This window comes from Oxyura jamaicensis, chromosome 1 (genome assembly GCF_011077185.1).
Source record: "Oxyura jamaicensis isolate SHBP4307 breed ruddy duck chromosome 1, BPBGC_Ojam_1.0, whole genome shotgun sequence".
Lineage (NCBI taxonomy): Eukaryota > Metazoa > Chordata > Aves > Anseriformes > Anatidae > Oxyura > Oxyura jamaicensis.
Window position 1 is genome coordinate 134,811,464 of NC_048893.1, and position 21,049 is coordinate 134,832,512.

Consider the following 21,049-nt stretch of genomic DNA (forward strand, 5'->3'; position numbering starts at 1 on the left):
AGGTTATTATAGTTGAGAATTTTAGAGGATAAGTTAGTTAGTTGATAATGTTTGGCTGTTAGTTTAAATTCAGTTTATTTCAGCAAGCCAGCATTTTCCCTTAATTTTTACAAATCTACAGATGAAATGTTTATATCTAGGTTAGTGAATTTAGTTGCTCTAGGACTGCCTTTTTTTTTTTTCAATTTTGTATGTTCTCTTGATTAAAATTTTCCCTTTCTTCCCCTCTTTCTTGTCTTTCAGCTTCATGCTGCCATTAGTCATCAGGTGGATCCTGAATGTCTTGGCTTAGGTTTGGGCGGAATGCTGCTCAATAGCCTGAAACAGACAGTCGTGACGTTAGCGAGCAACGCTGGTGTTCTTAACACAGTGCAATCAGCCGCGCAAGCAGTGCTGCAGAGTGGGTGGTCTGTGTTGCTGCCAACAGCAGAAGAGCGGGCTAGGGCTCTGTCGGCGCTCTTGCCCAGTGCAGGTTGGTTCTAAGATGAAAAAACTCTTAGGCGCTTGCATTTCTAGTTCATTAATAGTTTTTTTTTTTTTTTTTTCTATTCTTAGTTTCAGGAAATGAGATGAATGTAAGTCCAGGCCGTAGATTTATGATTGACCTCTTGGTGGGCAGCTTGATGGCTGATGGAGGCTTAGAGTCTGCACTAAATGCTGCTATTACTGCAGAAATTCAGGTACGTTTTAACAGCTTTGCAGTTCTATATAAACAGAGGAAGGGGATATATCAAGTGTCTTCTGAAGTTTGTGGCGTGATGTTATCCTCTGTTGACCTGAAACTTGAAGCCTCAGCTGGTGTTTGTATAGAAGTATGAATCATGTCCTTGTTTTTAGACAAATGCTTCTTATTGTTGCCTAGAGTAATGATTTTAGCAACCGTAACAAATGTTTTTATAAAGCTCTGTAATAGCATAATTTTACAAACTGCTTTGTAACTTTCAGTGGGATTCTTAAGTTCTTCACTTCCCTGATTACACCCATATTTTTCCAGCAGAAATTTCATCTGTTTTACTTATAATTCATTCATCTTGAATTCCATTGCAACATCCGAAATTTCTGTAGGCTCAGTTTCAGACTGGTTCAAATGTTCATCACAGAGGATAAAAACATTTTGTATGTATTACCTTCTTCAGTACCCCCTCAGAGGTGCAACATCCTCTATACAGACTACTTTAAATTACTGTATTTATGTATGGCTGAGAAAACACTAATGTGCTTTTTCCTTGTGTACTTTAATTCTTCCTAATATATATTTTTTGTTCCTCTCCACTGTTGGTATATTGCAAAGTATTTGATGCAGAGGAAATAATTGTATTAAGTTTTGCGTTATGCATTAGTTGTAATTAGTATTAGTACTTTTTGTTGCATTTAAAGACTTGCAAGACCTACTAATTCATAGCCAAGTCTACTACGGTACATCTACATTATAATGTAGGGCAGAGGTGCCTGAACTGTCTTTAGATACATGCTGAAAGTGATCTAGGTGACAGCATACAGCACTGCACAGGTTAACTTCTATTCCCTAAGAACGGGGTGAATTAGTCATACAGAACTCTATAGAGTCTATAGTTTGGTAGCAAATCTAACCCAGGTTCTGCAGTGGACTTGGATTCATGACTTTTATAAATACAGAGTAAACACATCTTCACTTGTGCAGTAGCTTCTGCCATGTTGAAGCAAATAGAACACAAATTGTTAACTTGGTTTGGTGGAAGCAGAATTTGGAGTTTGTCTTGTTTCGTTTCTTCCTCTGCCCTTTCTTTGTACATTATAACTATTAAAAAAAAATCCCATGTAGTCCTTTTGGCATATACAGTATATATTTGCATATAGGTAAAAGTAACTGTTATTTTCATGAAAACTTGCTTTACTTTAGCAACATATTTCATCATGACAATTTGTGAATTTCCTTAAACTTGTTCTGCATTTTTAGGATATTGAAGCAAAAAAAGAGGCACAGAAAGAAAAAGAAATTGATGAGCAAGAAGCAAATGCATCAACGCTTCATAGGAGTAGAACTCCTTTGGATAAAGACCTTATTAATACTGGAATCTATGAATCTGCAGGAAAACAAAGTTTACCATTAGTTCAGTTAATTCAGCAGTTACTAAGGTAATTACATCAAATTTTATCATTTTTTTTTTTGCTTGGAAAATCTGCTAGAGAAATATTTTACAAATTAGTCAACTAAAGGAAGGCTAATTTTAGTTAGCAAATGCAGTCTTCATTCTAGAATTTTAGATCCACAGAGTTCAAAGTATTGTATATTTTTCTGGTTTATATTTACCTTTGCCATTTTATGTGGGTAAGAATTGAAGTTGTGCAGTTAATTACCTGATTTTAGGAAGACTTAATGGTTTACTCTTACTAGTAGGAACAACAGCACAAATTTATTTAGAACTAAATGTTTTGTATCAGGGAGACTAATGTTCTTTTTAGTAGGGAAGATACCTGAATTTTAGATTCTTGACACTGAGAAAGAGCTGTGAATACATGATTAGTAAGATGCCGAGAACAAAGCTTCTTTATACCAGCTACAACAATATTTAATATGTAGGAGGAAGAAATGATGAGGTTACTAAGAAACTTACTGTGCTTTTTCAAGTAAGTGTGATGCTAACGACATCATACAATCAGCACTGAGAGTCTTCTGAACTAGATGTTGTTATGACTGTTAAAATAGTCAGGTTACATTTTTGTAGCGAGTGATGATAAAGATTGGTGTATCTTAAATATCTCCACAAAGGAAGCCTGACTTTTGGGGTACTATGATGCAAACAAAGTCACAACATCCTACAAGGAAACTTTGCATAGGTTTGTGAGAAGTTTCAGCAGAAGCTTAACCTGTGTTTCTCTGGCCTGTCTTCACTATGAACACTCCTAAATTCTTTACAATGTTTGTATACCACTTAGGAACATCGCTTCACAGACTATAGCCAAACTAAAAGATGTCTCTCGTCGCATTTCTTCTTGCATGGACCATGAACTTTATAGCAAAGAGAGATCTGCTTCTCTGGACCTGTTGCTCCGTTTTCAGCGTCTACTTGTTAGTAAACTTTATCCAGGAGATTGTGTTGGGCAGGTCCCTAATACATACAGTAAGTCATCTTAAAAAAATAAGCTCCCCCTCCCCAAAGCACTTGTGGAACACATCTTTTGCAGGATAGCAGTTCCATGTTTTAATTTATCTTCTTTCATTTGTCAGTCTAGTTGTTGACTTCTGAGAAGTTTTGAAAGTAGTTTCTTTAAATTGCTTTCTGTAAAAGGAAACGTCTCTTTGGAAGGCAGTAGGATCTAGATCATACAGCTTTTGTGTGTTAATACTGAGTGGCTACATTTCAGAAGAGTTTGACAGCTTTTTAAGATTTTCTTAAACATGACTGTGATGGTTTTTTGTGCTTTTCCTGCTTTTTATACAGGTCCTGACCTCTTAGGTGTTGGCTCTTTATTGAAGAAATACACTGCTCTTTTGTGCACGCACATCAGTGATATACTTCCTGTGGCAACCAGCATCGCTTCTGCTAGTCATAGGCATTTTGCAGAGGTATCTCATGTTGTGGATGGAGATTTAACAGGTATGTTTTATTTGTTGTCCCCTGGTCGTTCCCTCCCATGAACTAATAAAATCTTCTTGGAAGTGTTAAATGAGTAAAAAAGAATCTACTTAATATTTTGGTTGGTGTGAGAGAGCGGGCACAAAGCTGATGGGGAGAATAAAAGAGCTTTGTACTGAAGTAATGGAAAGTAGTGTGTGTTGCTTGGTGATTTACTTCTGTGAAGCTATTACCCTAAGTCTTTAATTAAATCTGAATATTGGCTGAGTTTTTTTCTGTGTTTTAGGCATTCTTCTTCCAGAATTGGTGGTTTCTATAGTGCTGCTACTCAGTAAAAATGCTGGATTAATGCAGGAAGCTGGTGCTATCCCTCTGCTGGCTGGCTTGCTAGAACATCTAGATAGGTTTAACCATTTAGCCCCTGGGAAGGAAAGAGATGACAACGAGGATCTAGCATGGCCAGGAATAATGGGTATGTACCTGAAGCATCTGTACCAACCTATTTATATTTTCATAAAGTAGCTATGTAAAAATGAAGACTATTCATATGAACAACTCATGGGAAGGGAACTGTGCTTTACAGGACAAATTTTTATTAACAAGTTCATTCAACATTATTTCTGCTAGTAAATTCTTAAGGAAGTTACTTGTAAAGGTAGGATTAAGCAGAATATAAATGCAGCTTTTCAGAGTAGTCCACTTTATGTAGCGTTTTGCTGAAGTTGCAACATCCATTTCATTTTTCCATTTTGAGTGTGTAAAGTTATAGTGAATACACGAGTACTACTTCTATGCATTTTGTTACTAACTCTGTTGGCATTTCATAACATAGGCTGTCTGTCAGGTGAGAAGAGAAGCAGAAAACATGCATTTCTAACTGAGCTTTTCACTGGTGGTGGGAGGAATGAAACACATGGTCAGCATAACCAGAGAGTGAAATGTCACACCAATAGACAGCGTGTTGAGGAGAGCAAAAGCTATATGAAAATTCAGTTAGTGGCCTAAAAGAACAAACTGAGATGGATATGCACATGTGCAAACATGACTTTGATCTTTCCTGCCTAAATGAAATTACATTTATTTCAAAATAGTTTATTGATAAGTAGATTGGAAGAGTTTTTGCATGTGTAAGTAACTGCCTTTTAAAATAAAAACATGGATTTAAATTGAAATTAAATAAAAATCCAATGTCTTGCAGGCAAGCATGTAGTAAAACTGAATTAATTTTAAGGGAGAACTAAACAGAGCATTAATCTTCCGGAGCAGTGGTTGTACTGCTCCACCTCCAAACAAAGCTGTGTAGTTGGGCAATGTCAGGTCTATTGCAAGGTGACATTGAAGATTACTGCAAAAGAATACAGCAAATAGACAACGTAATTGCATGCTGTGTATAGAGGAACACATCAATATTGAAATCAATTTTGACTTCTGAGCATGTTCAAAAGGCAAACAGCCTTTGAATAGAAGTAAAGAATTTGGTTATGTGACTGTTAAAAGGATGTCCAGAGAAACTTTGCTTTCTCGGTTTCTGTTAATAAATTCTCTATTCTGTTTCATACCCGTAGGTTCATTTTTTACCGGCCAGAGTTGCAGAAATAATGAGGAGGTGACACTTATACGTAAAGCTGATCTAGAGAACCACAACAAAGATGGAGGATTTTGGACAGTAATCGACGGGAAAGTGTATGATATAAAAGACTTTCAAACCCAGTCTTTAACTGGCAATAGTATACTTGGTGAGAATCAGCATCTGAATTAAAGGCACAAATTACTTGTGTTTAAAAACTAGATGGCATGAACAGGCTTTTAGATATTATCCTGACTACCTCGTTCTCTCATTAGCTCAGTTTGCCGGTGAGGACCCAGTTGTTGCTTTGGAAGCTGCTTTGCAGTTTGAAGACACAAGGGAGTCAATGCATGCCTTCTGTGTTGGCCAGTACATGGAGGTAAATTGTTGTATTATAACAGATGCATGCTTTCTAAAGTAAAGTATTACTTTGCCTCCAAAATCCTTGTTGGAGCTCAAATTCTAGCTTTCACCTCATCTTTCTTTTTCCCAGCCTGACCAGGAAGTGATTACAACACCAGATCTCAGTACTTTGTCATCACCTCTAATTGACACAGAAAGAAATTTGGGTCTTCTCCTTGGACTGCATGCTTCCTACCTGGCAATGAGTACACCACTTTCTCCTCTGGAAGTTGAATGTGCCAGTAAGCAAAACTCCATGTTGCATTTGTCAAAGCATACCAGCAAAGGCAAAATGAACAGAAAATCTTCAGTTTTACTGTCCTCTGAAGAACTAAAGTTCTTTATTCTGAATGTTAATTACCACACTCAATGAGGCCAAGGAATTAGATAGGAATTAAGATATAATTTTGAAAAATTACATATCCAGAATTTTGTAGTATACAAGGTATAGAGAATTTTCAAAGGGAAGGATATCTAACTGGTAACTGTATAGCACAGTTAACTTATGGTGGAGCATTCAAATAAGAGTGCCTAAAGCATCTGGTGTTGGATTCTTGAATACTGTTATTTTGTGAATAGAGGATATAATTCGATATTAATCACAGAAAAATGGCTAAGGCCCTCTCTTCTGTAAGCAGGTGTTGACTGCCCCATTACTTGATTGTTTCTTAGTTGTAGAATCATTTTTTAGTTTGAAAATGTTCTAGCAAATGGAAGAGCTGTTAAACCTTCCGTTTGGAACTGCGTATGCATTTAATTTCCAGGATTTGAGTCCTAATAGCCTAAGCTTTTGTCAGAATATACATTTGTGTTTTTCTTTATTTTAGAATGGTTGAAGTCATCTATCTTTTCTGGAGGCTTGCAAACTAGTCAAATTCACTACAGTTACAATGAGGAAAAAGATGAAGACCACTGCAGTTCACCTGGGAACACAACCCCAAACAAATCAAAACTATATTCACATCGATTAACTTTGAGTGACCATTCACAACCCTTTCTCCAAGCTATTGCAGATAATAATATTCAGGATCACACTGTGAAGGTAAGCCCTCAATTGTTCCGTTTTAAAAAACAAATGTTGCTGAAGACATATAGTGGTGGCATGAAGCAGTTCTGTTGGTGCAAATCTTCCAAAAGTTATAGCACAGTAATTCTGAAATAACTTTTTCCTATTGTCTCAGTGAAAGGAATGATGGAATAACGTTAATGGATAAAAATTCACTTGATAACGTAACAGTACAGTTTTTTCTTTTTGAATTTTCGTGTTGGGAACTAAACGTTGTAAGTGTATTCTTACAAAAAAAATAAATAATGCATTACTTGTGATATCAGGCTTTAGAAGTATTGACAGACTGTGCTCACTTCCAGTTATCCAGAGGTAATAGTAGCTTTGTTACCTGTAGCAGTGTTGGTCTTTTTACAAGATGAGTGATACAAAGTATTCTTTGTAGTATTGGGTTGTAATTACTGTGTATTAAGTAGTTATATACTGTGTGGTGTCTCCAATTTCTGAGTACCATCTAGTTCAGGTTGCGTAAACCAGCTATTTAAATGCTGGCTGGAGTTAGATCCTTTCATTGTATTTAAAAACAAAGCTAAATAGTGGCTTTTTTGTGTTTCTGTAGGACTTCTTGTGTCAAATAGAGAGATATTGTAAACAGTGTCACTTAACAACACCAATCACATTCCCTCCTGAACATCCTGTGGAAGAAGTAGGACGTTTGTTATTATGTTGTCTTCTGAAGCATGAAGATTTGGGTAGGTAGGCTTGTGGTATAGCTGTTCCAGAATACGTTTTGCACTGGTTTGAACTCTACTACTCATGATTTTGGAAATGCATGTTCAGAAATTGTCTTTTCTCGTTAAGGTCATGTGGCATTGTCTCTTGTTCATCCTGGTACCCTTGGAGTTGACCAGGTAAAACACAAAACCTTACCAAAATCCGTAGTGGATGTGTGTCGTGTTGTCTACCAAGCAAAATGCTCACTGATTAAGGTAAGTCTCTTACCTAGTGAAATTTAGATTATTTGATTTGTTTTATTTAAAAAGTTGCTTATTCTTTTTTTAATTGTATACCACATAATGATTTAATCTTTCAATGCCTTTTATAGACCCATCAAGAACAAGGGCGCTCTTACAAGGAAGTTTGTGCTCCTGTCATTGAACGTTTGAGATTCTTGTTCAATGAGCTACGTCCTGCAGTTTGCAATGATCTCTCTATAATGTCTAAATTTAAACTTCTGAGTTCCTTGCCCCGGTGGCGGAGAGTAGTTCAGAAAATAATTAGAGAAAAAAGGAAAAAGAGAGGTAAGGCAACATTAATATCGTATTTTCTTTGGAAGAGGGAAAATTAAATTCGTTCCAGAGTATACTGCTTTTTGAGACTATTTTCTGTTAGCTAAAACATCAAAACCTTGCTTTCTGTTACATATCCATGATTTCAAAATCAAGGGTTATACATCAGTTCCTAGGGCAAAGGCAGGCAGATGAGAGAGACAAGTTTAGGTGAGGCATGCTTCTTTGAGTTCCAGCATATTAAAATTACCAGTCCTGATTTGGTTTTAGTACACCTTAACTAGAAGTGGTATCTTATTAAAAATCATGTTGTATTAAAGCAATGTGGTCAAAGAACTGTTCACCTGGAAAGCAATTACGTGAAAAACACTCAGGTGCTTTTGAAGTTCATCTGAAAGATATAAGCATATTGTAGATAATACCAGAACTAATTTTGTAATAGCTAGCGTTTACCTAAGTACCCTTCCATTTTATCCCAGGCAGATCTTAAATGTTCTGTATGCTCAGGTTATCATGCAAACCTAAAAATATCAAACCTAAAAATACGCTACTGTAAATGCTACCAGGTTACACAAAGGAGTAACTTTTTATTTTTAGTGCCAAAAAAATCTGAATCTGCTGATGTAGAAGAATCCAAAATTGGAAACGAAGAGAGTGATTTAGAAGAAACCTGTGTTGTACCTCACAGTCCTGTACCTATAGATAAAAGGCCCATACCAATCAAATCACCCAAGGTAGGATATCAGATAAATCAACCTTATGAATAAAAACAAGAAGAGGAAAAAATATTAGTTAAAGCAATGATTGCAATAAACTGACAATATTCTGATAATGTGGTTTGGGATATGTGACTAAAGAGTATGGCACACTGATTTAGTTAAACTTGGAATAATTCATAAAAATAATCTTGTGTATTATACTACGTGCATATTTAGCATATGTAAAGATATACCTTCTCAAATTATAAGATTATTGATAACTTAGTGTTCAAATAAAGCTTCATTTCAGCATAAAATTATGATGACTTACTACTTTTTTGAATAGTGATGCATTTGAAATTGTATGTAGCAATTGTAAACAAGGTAAGAGTTAGAAATAATATTAAATTCTTTACTGTCTTTGAAGATTTTTTTCCGGGTTTATGTGAAGTAACTTGTTTTCAGTAATTTAACTTGTTTAACATGCTACTTTCCTGTTTTACAGGATAAGTGGCAGCCAATTTTGAGTACAGTTACAGGTGTCCACAAGTACAAATGGCTGAAACAAAATGTCCAAGGCTTGTATCCACAGTCTGCCCTCCTTAACACTATTGTTGAATTTGCACTTAAAGAAGAGCCAGTAGATGTCGAAAAAATGAGGAAATGTTTATTAAAGCAGGTAAAGTGGATGAAAATGGGCATTCACATATTAGCAATTTACATAAGTATAACTTTTTTAATTTATTTTTTTTTTTTTTTTTTTTTTTTACCTTTTGCAGCTGGAAAGAGCAGAAGTTCGTCTGGAGGGAATAGATACTATTCTGAAATTGGCAACAAAGAGTTTTTTGCTCCCATCTGTGCAGTATGCTATGTTCTGTGGATGGCAGAGGCTTATTCCAGAAGGAGCTAATATAGGGTAAAACTTTTTAAAAAGATTTTGCTTTCACATTTCTTCAGTGAAAAAATGCTTACTTTTTGCTTGTTGTTTTTCTTATATGAAGGGAACCTCTTACTGACTGCTTGAAGGATGTTGATCTCATCCCACCTTTTAACAGAATGCTCCTAGAAGTAACTTTTGGAAAGTTGTATGCATGGGCTATTCAGAATGTCCGGAACATCTTATTAGATGCCAATGCGAAATTTAAGGAATTAGGTGAATACTTTTTTTCTTTTTGCTGTTGGCTGGGGAGAACACTGTTTTAAACTAACATCATTGCATTCTTTGAAGTTCCCAGTAGTTGAAATTCTAAAATTAATTCCCTTGTTTTGTGTTAAGAAATATTTTGACCTTCTTTCTGTGTATTGTTTCCCCACCCCCAACTCGCTTTTCAGTGTTTGAGAACGTTGCTGTTTTTCCAGCAACAGGTGATTTGATTACTCATTAGTGACATTTTACTGTTAAAATCTAAGATGTAAGAAGTTCTTGGAAGCTCAGTTTGTAAATTCTTAAAGCCAAGTGTGGAATCAAGACATATTTTAAGCCACCAATCAAACAAATTTGTATTTTACTTTAGCTTCCTAGTGTCAACTGACTTTGCTACTTATATTACTTCTGTATTAGGTGTGCAGCCTGTTCCTCTGCAAACAATTACTAATGAGAATCCAGCAGGACCAAGTCTTGGAACTATTCCACAAGCACGTTTCCTGCTGGTCATGCTCAACATGTTGACACTGCAGCATGGTGCTAATACCTTGAGCCTTCTCCTCAACTCTGGCATGCTAGCATTGACGCAAACTACACTGCGGCTGATAGGTACGAAGTCTGGTTTCATTTTGTTTGGAAGAAATCAAGTTTACATGTTGTCATACCCAAATTACAGAACTTTGCTGCTTAAATGTAATACTTAAAGCTGTACACCTTTACTCCTGCTACCAGTCCTTCTCCCAAAAGAATAACCAAAAAAGGAAAACAAAAAAAAAGGAACTGTAAATGTGATTGAGAGGGAAGACAGTTTGATTACAGCCTTTATTCAGTTGTGATTTTTTTCCCTAAACTTTTGCCTTGGTCCTTGTTTGCAATAATTTGGAAGTGACAATGCTTGCAGTACATTCAGTTTTGTCTCCTCTACCTATTAAAACCATTCCCAGTCTGTATATTTAAGCTAGAATCTTCCTTTGTTAAATTTTTTACAAAAAATACTGTGTTGTTTTGACCTGATTCGTTTTTCTGCTTTTTTTAAATTGGTTTTCCTAGACAATGGGAAATACTTATTATTTTACTTAACTTGAGTATTCATATGAACGTTTTCCCAAAAAAGTTCCATTACTAGAATGACTTAGCTATTAGCCTCATCATTATAACGTCACTTACTTCTCAATATGAAGCACTGTTCATTAAAAATCATTACATTCTAATTTTCTAAAAAGCTCAGCTGTCACCTGGTTAGTCAGCTTTCCTATTTATTATTGTTTTGAGCTACAGACCTGATGTTCTGCAAGGTTTAAGTGTGACAAAAGAATGACTTAAAAATAACAGCTCCATTTTTTTATAGGACCTAGTTCTGATAACATTGAAGAAGATATGATTGCTTCTTCTCATGGAGCTTCTGCTACGGTCCTAGAAGAGTCAAGAAAGGAAACTACACCAGTTCAGCTCCCTGTTTCTGGACCAGAGCTGGCAGCCATGATGAAAATTGGTACCAGAGTGGTGAGAGGGGTAGACTGGAAATGGGGTGATCAGGTACAACTTATTCCGTACATGGTGTGTTAAAATCTAAAGTTTGTAATTTTTTTAAATGTTCAAATGTTAAAGGCAATTTTATATTTTCAAGACTTGGAGAGTTAACATAAAATAGATTAAGTATTTGTTTAATTTTGGTTTTGGAGATGAGAATTCTTTTTCTAGTGAGAATGTTTGATTCATGATTTAGAATGAGATTGGATCAAATTTGCTACAAGATTATGCAATTCTAACTAGGTGTGTGGTACTTACATAGTATGTTGTAGAATAGATTAAAGTTTATAATATTAATGTTGCTGGAGTTCACTGCGATAATTTCTCTAGAAGATTGTGAAATGTTTTAAACTTTATGATGAATTTTAAAACGTTATTGAAAGTTTACTACCTAAACATTAGGTTAGCAGCAATAAAGATCAATAGAATTATTGCTTTATGAACTTCGAGTGTGAAATGACATTGTTTGTATAACTTGAGGCTCTCTCTTTTGTCAGGATGGGCCTCCTCCAGGTTTGGGTCGTGTGATTGGGGAACTGGGAGAAGATGGCTGGATTAGAGTACAGTGGGACACTGGAAGCACAAATTCTTACAGAATGGGGAAAGAGGGAAAATATGATCTCAAACTAGCTGAGCCACCACCGGCAGCACAGCCCACAACCGAAGATTCAGACACTGAGGATGATTCTGGTAAAAACAAAACAAAGAAAAACCAACAAACTGAAGGCAGGGTGTTAGTTGAATTCCAAAATTGACATCTTATAATATGAAAAAAGCTGCTTTCACGAGAAAATGCTAGATCAAAAAGGCTAGTTTAATAGGTCTAGATTTCTGGCTAGAATCTTTCTGAAAATACATTTATCATGAGAAAGGTGGATAGAAAGCTTAGTATCATATTTGTTGCCTATTTATGGGCTGAAGAAATCATGATTACTCAAGTGAAATAGTTTTACTGGTCTCAGGAGGTATATGTTTGAACTTATTCTAATGCTATTCTAAAGTTTGGATTTTAAATGGCCTAATTATATGGTCTAGTCACTTTCTTACCTATTGTCAGCACTGCGTTCTGAATTTCTTCTAAATAGTTTACTGCCAGAGTATAAATTGAAAATATTTGTACAAAATACCTGGCTTATACTTATCCCTTATCTTCGTGTCAAATAATCTAAAAATATTAACCATGAATTGCTAACGTTTTGATTATTTCAGATTTTTTTATGAAATAGATTGACTTGGTATTAATGTATATCTTTGCCTTCTGTGTCTCCCTTCAGAAGGAGAACAAGTTGAAAGAAATCTTCACCCTACTTCCATGATGCTGACAAGTACCGTGAACCTCTTGCAGACACTGTGTCTCTCTGCTGGTGTCCATGCTGAAGTCATGCAAAGTGATGCTACTAGGACTTTGTGTGGTCTACTCCGTATGCTTGTGGAAAGTGGAACAATAGATAAATCAGGTATTTTAAATTAACATAGTCTGATTCAGCTGTGTGCTTCTGTTTTGTGTTTTTTTCTTAGAACTTTGTAAATTTTCTGTTACTAGTTTTTCTTCTTTCAATAGAAAATGCATTTTTGGTCCTTAAAAACTTGAATTGTTAACAAAAACAAATAATCTTGAGCTTTCATAGACTATAAGCAGAAGTAGCAGGAGAAGTGTGTGAGATGTTGAGCATTAGGATATATATGTGATTGTTTTTGGTAATGAATTTCTTAGCAGTTGTCTTGTGTTTGGGGGGAGCAGTGTGACTGGGTGTATTGTATTCATTTCCTTGCTTTGTAATTTCAAGAGTAATGCTGTTAACTACTTGAGATGAGGAAACAATATAAAGATGAGAATTGTTTTGGAGGCATATTTAGGAAAATTAGTTGCAGTCTGTAAAATTGAAGTTCCTAGCTCATATAAGGAGTTTAATAGCTCAATGTTAGGCTTTGTCCAAAAAACCCAAGCCCGTAGTATACACAGAATTATGTAGCTGATGGAAAAGTCAACTGTTATATATATGTCTTTCTATTTTTAGCTTCCTTGCCAAATAAATTAGTTTATAAAGAACAGCATAGGAGCTGGTGCACGTTGGGATTCATTCGAAGTATAGCACTCATGCCTCAGATGTGCAGCACTCTCAGTACCTCTCAGTGGATAACTTTGCTCATGAAAATTGTCGAGGGGCATGAATCTTTCACTGCTGCTTCACTACAAAGACAGGTAATGCTTGCATTTCCAAATGACTTTGATAGGCCATGAATTTAGTAGATCTTAGTTGTCTTAAAAAAAAAAAAAAAAAAAGAGGCATGAAAAAAGAAACAAGTTGGGAAAAGTCCTTAAACAAGTTTTTGATTAATTGGGAAAAAGAAAGTTAACTGTTTATATTGAGGGTTCATTGTTTAAGCGTTGTAAAGTATCTGTAAAGATTTTGAATGTTCAGGGCCATTAAGGCTCCCTTGTTCTATTGAAAGCCTGAAAGTTTTGTGCAGTTGTGAGGTCAAAACAGCATTCCAAAAACATGCTCTAGAGAGCCAATGCAACATTTCCTAGAAGTTGAATAAAGAGAAGAGAGAAAAATGATAAAGAAAAAGGTGTGATTTCATTTTAAAGGTATCAACTTATGTATTATCTACTGTCTTCCTTCCATGTTAAACTATTGTTACTGTTTTAATTGCAGTCTTAAAAAAAGCTCATCTTTGCATCTAATTTCGGTATATTTTTGTCTTTTTTCCTACTTTTTCTTAACATCTTTTAATGCCTTTTTCCTGAGATTGAACAGCACCTTTATAATGGAGTAACTCTTCCAAATTTTAAGACTTGGGGATGAAGAAATCTTAATCTATTCCTTGATAGAGATATCAGAGGTTTTTTTAACTTAAATCTGGTATCATAAAGGCCTGTGCACTTTTTTTTTGTGAGCTTCCAGTGATTTCTTGTCAGTATTTTTCATCTAGTGAGCCTTCTGTCGTCATCCAGGACTTAGAGCATTATAGTTATCGGTGCTGTTCAGAGAGTACTTGGGAGAAACGAACATTCCTCACATGCCAACATTTAGCTTAGTAACAAGGAAAAGATGAGACTTTCAGGTTTTAAAAAGTTGTATTATTGAAAGAGGTTTGCAACGAGAGATTCTAGCAAAATTGGTACTGTAGAAAAAAAAATGCAAAGGAAGGCTAACTTGTTAAGTGTTCTTTCTTCTGTATTTAATGTTTGAGAATTTTCGTAATATTTGGAGACTTAGAATGGAATAACAGTTTTGTTCTCTTTTTTAGATTCTTGCTGTACATTTATTGAAAGCAGTACTTCCATCCTGGGATAAAAATGAACGAGCAAGAGACATGAAATTTCTTGTGGAAAAACTGTTTGGCTTTTTAGGCAGCCTGCTTAGTACTTGTTCTTCAGATATCCCACTACTCAGAGGTAGAGGAAATTTTTCCAAAGGCTTTTTTTTTTTTTTTTCATAGGAAATGCATGCGTTAAAATGATTACTTCATGCAATTTCTACATCTTTTCAGAATCTACTCTGAGAAGGAGAAAGGCCAGGCCCCAAGCATCTCTAACTGCAACTCACAGTAGTACTTTAGCAGAAGAGATAGTGGCACTGCTGAGGACGCTCCATTCGCTAAGCCAGTGGAATGGACTCATAAACAAGTACATCAACTCTCAGCTAACCTCCATCACCCACATCTTTGCAGGAAAACAGTCAGAAGGGGTAGTTTCCACGTTTTAAAATAAGCTCATTTTTATAGCAATATTTATTTTGAAATAATAAATGTAAACAATATTAAGCTTAATTTTGAAACCATTTTTAAATTTATATATATATATATATATTTGTGTTGTAATCTTTAAATTAAAGTGTGTTTAATTGACCTCGTATTTTAAAGCAGAAAGAAGTCTGTTTTCTCCCTACAGTTAATTGTACTGTTCTTTCTTAGGCCCTTTTGGATGACTACTTCCCTGACACCGAGAACCCAGAGGTGGGAGGCCTAATGGCAGTGTTAGCCGTGATCGGTGGCATAGACAGTCGCTTGAGACTGGGTGGTCAAGTGGTTCATGATGAATTTGGAGAAGGCACGGTGACACGCATCACGCCAAAAGGGAAAATCACGGTGCAGTTCTATGACATGCGAACGTGTAGAGTGTGCCCTCTGAACCAACTAAAACCAGTAAGTTAGCTTTATTGAGGCTTTAATACAGGGAAGGGTATAGCTTTGTGAAAACTTTCATTTGGTGCAAAGAAAATCTTTTCCTTGGGTTAAATACATGGACATTCAAGACCTGCAATGCTCTGAATGCTAATCTAAGATGATACTGATGCAAGCCTCTGTTGGGTCATTAATGCCTTCATTTGTTGGGGAGGTGAGGAAAGGGTATTTGAGCTGAACTTCTTTGACTTGTAAAATCCCAAATCCTAACAACGTGATTTATATTGCTTACGTGAAAAGAGCTTGCTTATTTGTCTTTCATTTTATTTGCTAACTAATGTAGAAACTCTTACATCTTTTCACTTGAATCTTAATTTCAAATTGGTTAATATGACTTGACAGAAAGCACAGCCGAAGTGCCTGGTCCGCTTCAGGGACTGTAGTTCTTCCTTGCTTTAACTGTGTCTTGCCTCTTCACTGAGCATACCTGGGATTATGTGGTACAAATACAAGTTTAGGAGATTGGTAGGGAAGCTCCTCTCCAGTTGTTTCTGTCTTACTGTTCTTGATCAGGTCCTACTTTTTCCTCTTCCTCAGTTAATAACCATTCAAACATCTGAATGACTTGGTAGGATTTTGTAAAATGCTAATGAGTATTTTTTTTTTTGGTTTTGTCTGGTTCTCTTCCCGCTCTTCAGCTTCCAGTTGTGGCTTTTAATGTAAACAACCTGCCTTTCACTGAACCTATGCTGTCCATTTGGGCTCAACTAGTAAACCTGGCTGGAAGTAAAATAGAAAAACACAGAATGAAGTCTCCCAATCAGGGTCTTTCAGGTACAAGTTTTTTTTCTTTTGCTTTCTTTGCTTTTGTTTTCTCCTTAAAGGGCTCAATATTCTCTGGGAAAAATGCTGTTAACAGCAAACATGTATTAAAAATAAATGTCTGTAACCTTACCTTTTTTCTTAATTGACATTGAATAACATGCACTTATGAGACTAGTTTAGCTAGGAGATGAATTGCCCTGCACTGCAACTGGGATGCTGTTCTTACTTAAGTGAGAAAATGTAAATATGGTTTGGGGCTGGTCTTCTTGTATTGAATTGGTTTAACTGCTGCCTACCTATAGCATCTTAACTGCACTTACTGTACCATATATGAGCTGTATGGTTGTCTGAGGTGTGAAAAACAGAAAGGTGGTGTTTTTTTTGTATCACACGTCACAGAATGTGTGCAAACTTCTTATCCAGGTATAGTCCAAAGTAACTCATACGTCAATAGCACTTTACAAGTTTTCGTACAGTTAGGATTTAAACTGATTTTTGGACTGAGGTTGTATGAATATAGCCTTTCTTCTGTAATACAAAAGATTCACAGTGCTAATGGCTGCTTTGTGCTTCTGATAGGTCAAGTGGATTTGGATCTGCTGAGATGCCAGCAATTAAAGCTGTACATACTAAAAGCAGGCCGAGCTCTGCTCTCTCATCAGGATACACTACGGCAGATCTTATCTCAGCCAGCTGTTCAGGAGAGTGCATTAAATCCTGCAGGTATTCTGAAATGCAATCTGAGTGTGTCACTGTTCACTTGGGTGTTAGAGTACATTGACTGTAACCCTTGCTAATGGCAGTTGTAGGTTAGAAATTAGATTTGCCCTGTAAAGTCTAAAATTTACATATTAGACTTCAAGAATGCTTCAACTATGTATAGTAAAAGCTGTCACAGGAGATATTCAACACTTATGCAGTTCTAGTGGTATGGCAGCAATTTGGTTTATTGATCACGGTGATTAGTCTACTGCATGTTTGAGTTGCTCAATCTTAATATAAATTAGGTACGTTCTAAAGATTTAAGTTTCACTCGCCATGAAGCAGAGGAAGGATCTCTTGACCTTGAGGAGTAACCTTAAGAGGCATCTCTGCCCAAGGGGAGGTCTCTGCCATGCAGCCTGCTGCTTCAGCAAGGAGAGGTCAAATTAAGCTTTCTCTGACTGCTGTATTTATAGGATAAAATGATTGGCTCACAGTCAAACTTAGTCTTACTGCATTGTTTTTGACCTCTGAATACAATTCTTTATTTCTTTGTAAGGGTTTTCAGTTGGTCATCTGTTCTGGGGCTAGTACCCCTTTTGATCGTGGTCATGGCTGTGAGCGTTCACCAGGTGCTTTATTATTAATGAGCTGCCCAGTTTAGGGAATAGTCACATTGAGGCCTACTGCGATTCATAAGCCCGAGCAAGGCTTGTGTCACATGCAGGAGTTGAATGTGTCCATCATAAATACACTTTGACTTTTTAACTTTGGCTTTGCAAAATAAGTGGGTCAAGTGTTTGAAGTTTAAATATTGGAGTTAGCTAAATTTGTAGGTTTTCTATAATTAGTGTTAGGCCAGATTTTTTATTAAAAAAAAAAGTATTAGGTTGTTTTTGCCATGTTTGCTTTTTATGGTTCAAAGCTTAAAGTATGAAATGTCACTTAACTAGTCCTTTGAATTAAAATTCTTTGCAATTTCCAGAACAACAGGTACCAAGGTATAACATCTTAAGCAGAACCTCAAGAGGACTTTAAAGAACTGTAGTTTTAATTAATTTGAATTAATTTTCTGTGTACATTCATTTTACACATAAGAATAAAGGAAATAACTCTGCCATCCTTCAGTATAGTTATTGGTTCCCTTCTAGTTTATTTTAACTTTTTGGGAACTTCTGAAGCATTTCTTTAAATATATGAATGTTTGTTCAGTTTATATATTTTTAGTTTTATTTTTAGTTAACAAATTTTAAGTCAACAGAGTTACCAGTTTTCTTACAGAAATTGAACTTTTTTTTTTTTTTACCATCAGTTTTTTAAGGCAGGGGAAAAAAAAACTTTTAAAAGCAAATGAGCAAAAATACCCCAAACTGGACAGCATTAAGTGAATGACGACTATAGCTGCTCTGTGACTGTTTCAAATATGTTGTTTTTTTTTTGGAGTTCAGTGAAGAGTGAGAACACTTCTAAAATACCACAGTAAAGATTGAGGAAACATGAATGTTTATGCCAACATGAATGTAAAATATAAAAATGGCAGAATTGAGAGGCAGTGGATTCAAAAAAGGTATATTCATTTGAAGGGGCAATGAATACTTATTGGGAACTCTTCCCATGAGGTGTATTAGAGAGGGAGATGACTTAGTCCAGAAAGTAGGAACCATGGTTTTAGGATCAATAAGAAGAGGTTGTTAACTATCTTAATAAAGTAGTTTATTGTGGACCTCTGTATAACAAAGTTGTTGTAAAAAGGTCAGTTGACAAGTTGCTTGAGCAGTTTCTGCTAGACATGCTCTAGAAAATTTCTGTAAAACTGGCGTTCATGATCTACAAATTCCTGGTTCACTTTCTGTATGGAAGTGTGGCACACAGGATTTAATCTTAAACACGTGCTTCCTGTGGAGAAGAAATATGTGAGAAGTAACAATATGTTTGATGTACTGATATGACTTATTCTGGCTCCAAAATAAGTCCTCTGATGGACTGGTATTACATGGTTTTGGTTAAAATAATGTTTTTGTTTCAAGAGGATGGAGCAGCTGCCTCTCCTGACATAGGAGATATGTCTCCTGAAGGACCTCAGCCTCCCATGATACTTTTACAGCAACTTTTGACAGCTGCTACGCAACCATCACCTGTGAAAGCAATATTTGACAAACAAGAGCTTGAGGTAGAGTCGCTCTGTCTTTTCTGCTAAGAAGTAACTTAAGAAATAACCCTTTCTAAATCACATTCCTATTGAAACTTGTTAAGCTATACGTTAAAAAGTGGCACTGAACCCCTTTTTAATAAATAATGTTTAATTTCAGATGCACACACACACAAACAGTATTACTAAGTATGTTGGTTTTACTTAGACTAATGAGTTTGTTCTCATTCAGGCTGCTGCTTTGGCAGTATGTCAGTATCTGGCAGTAGAATCTACACATCCTTCAACTCCCGTGTTTGAAGACTGTAGCTCCAGTGAGGCTACAACACCCATCACAGTGCAGCATATCCGGCCCACAAAAGTGAAGAAACGCAAGCAATCTCCAATTCCACCGCTTCCCATTGTAGTTCAACTTATGGAAATGGGATTTCCTAGGAAAAACATTGAATTTGCATTAAAATCTCTGTCTGGAACCTCTGGAAGTGCTTCTGGGTTACCAGGTATTTCATTTTGTTAAATTAATGATGTTAAAGGAAATTTTGCTAACAGATTAAAATGCTACTTAACAAGGGAGCAACTCTTCTCTCTTTGGATAGAATCCTGAGAATGCTAGAGAATCCCTCAGTAACAGACTATATTTGTTTTCTGTATTAGGAGTGGAAGCCCTGGTTGGCTGGTTGTTGGATCACCCTGATGTTCAAATTACTGATCTCTCTGATGCTGATACTGTCTCCGACGAATATTCAGATGAAGAAATAACAGAGGAAGTTGAAGAAGCTGAAGCTGCTTGCCCTGTGGTAAGTACCCGGGTTACTACAAAGTAAGAAATGCTAGCTGACTATAAATTGTAATTCTTTCCTTTTATGAACTTGGTTAGAGTTCAAGAACATTGTGCTGTTCCAGGCTTTCAAGACTAAAAAAAAGACCACGTTGGCCATAAGTTCCTAAAATTTACCATAAAAGATCTCAAGAATAATCTGTAAATATATGTATGAGTAGGAGGAGGATTGGAATGCAGGTTTATCGTTAACTATCAGTAACTCTGTGAATCCCTGATAGTTAGTCTGTTTCATGTAAACCAGTCTGTGCTATAGAGTTATATTTGTAAAGGACTCCTTTGGTTTATTTTTTTCTTCCTTTGGCTGAAAAGTAAAATGTTGGTAACAAAGCATAACTAATGATTAGTAATAAATGGCAAAAAGATGCCAGTGAAATAACTTATCTTTTCCTTATAACAACTGTTTTCAGTTATTGGCAAAAAAAACAAAACAAAACAAAAAAAGCCTTTTGATTGTGACTGCTTTAATGTAACACGTTTTTCTAAAAAATCGTATTATATCTGGAATCCAGTAATTCTCAGTCTTTTTAAAAAATACATCTTGAAAGGAATGATATTCCATCTGTCACCAGCTTGTTTTTCTAAGGGAAAATCTGATTCTATTATATAACAAAAAACCCAAACAGTAATGTAATCTAGGTAAGAGACTACTATTCAAACACTGTTTTGATTTTTTCCTCTGCATACACACAACCTAAGGAGTGGAATGTGAATGTGTATATAAGGCTAAGTAGATTACTCACAAATCCTTTTTGCACTAATATTCCTTGGCAAACAGATTTCATACAAGCAACTTACAGATTTTTTTCTACAAATCTTGAAAATTTACAGCTTGGCAAGTCATTCTGGAAATTAAGCTTTAAAGTAGATCATGAGTGCTAGCCCTATAGAGTTGACTGGTTGAAGATTTTTCCCATTTTGGCATGTAACTTAGATATGATGTTGTTTTTCTATTGGATAATCTTCATTTTGTGCTAACAATTCTATTTATCTGAATTGAAAACAAATTTTGTAAATATATTTTTCTTGTATTTTTTTTTCCAGTCAAATGGTGCTGTTGTAACAGAGAGCCAGACCTATAAGAAGCGAGCTGATTTCTTAAGTAATGATGATTATGCTGTGTATGTGAGAGAGAATATTCAGGTAAGCATGGTGATGAAAGCTGTATGGAAAATACTTTCCTTCTGGTACAGAAGGTGCAGAGCTCTGGA

General features: G+C 35.7%; 1 protein-coding gene across 6 annotated transcripts in view; it reads left to right on the forward strand.

Moving 5' to 3' along the window:
• The window catches only part of HERC2 (HECT and RLD domain containing E3 ubiquitin protein ligase 2), a 111,697-nt gene that overhangs the window by 41,565 nt on the left and 49,083 nt on the right, over window positions 1-21,049 (forward strand). For all 6 annotated transcript variants that reach the window (XM_035315121.1, XM_035315145.1, XM_035315135.1 and 3 more), the window contains exons 18-48: window positions 244-472; window positions 556-680; window positions 1,937-2,115; window positions 2,917-3,101; window positions 3,423-3,578; window positions 3,844-4,029; window positions 5,123-5,293; window positions 5,400-5,503; window positions 5,618-5,768; window positions 6,354-6,568; window positions 7,152-7,284; window positions 7,394-7,521; window positions 7,638-7,833; window positions 8,419-8,555; window positions 9,025-9,198; window positions 9,299-9,435; window positions 9,521-9,672; window positions 10,081-10,272; window positions 11,012-11,199; window positions 11,691-11,883; window positions 12,468-12,650; window positions 13,212-13,396; window positions 14,449-14,596; window positions 14,692-14,888; window positions 15,115-15,345; window positions 16,023-16,158; window positions 16,729-16,872; window positions 18,879-19,021; window positions 19,233-19,500; window positions 19,655-19,797; window positions 20,883-20,981. In XM_035315121.1, coding sequence (XP_035171012.1) covers window positions 244-472; window positions 556-680; window positions 1,937-2,115; window positions 2,917-3,101; window positions 3,423-3,578; window positions 3,844-4,029; window positions 5,123-5,293; window positions 5,400-5,503; window positions 5,618-5,768; window positions 6,354-6,568; window positions 7,152-7,284; window positions 7,394-7,521; window positions 7,638-7,833; window positions 8,419-8,555; window positions 9,025-9,198; window positions 9,299-9,435; window positions 9,521-9,672; window positions 10,081-10,272; window positions 11,012-11,199; window positions 11,691-11,883; window positions 12,468-12,650; window positions 13,212-13,396; window positions 14,449-14,596; window positions 14,692-14,888; window positions 15,115-15,345; window positions 16,023-16,158; window positions 16,729-16,872; window positions 18,879-19,021; window positions 19,233-19,500; window positions 19,655-19,797; window positions 20,883-20,981 — 5,208 coding nt within the window. The remainder of the gene's footprint in view (window positions 1-243; window positions 473-555; window positions 681-1,936; window positions 2,116-2,916; window positions 3,102-3,422; window positions 3,579-3,843; window positions 4,030-5,122; window positions 5,294-5,399; window positions 5,504-5,617; window positions 5,769-6,353; window positions 6,569-7,151; window positions 7,285-7,393; window positions 7,522-7,637; window positions 7,834-8,418; window positions 8,556-9,024; window positions 9,199-9,298; window positions 9,436-9,520; window positions 9,673-10,080; window positions 10,273-11,011; window positions 11,200-11,690; window positions 11,884-12,467; window positions 12,651-13,211; window positions 13,397-14,448; window positions 14,597-14,691; window positions 14,889-15,114; window positions 15,346-16,022; window positions 16,159-16,728; window positions 16,873-18,878; window positions 19,022-19,232; window positions 19,501-19,654; window positions 19,798-20,882; window positions 20,982-21,049) is intronic.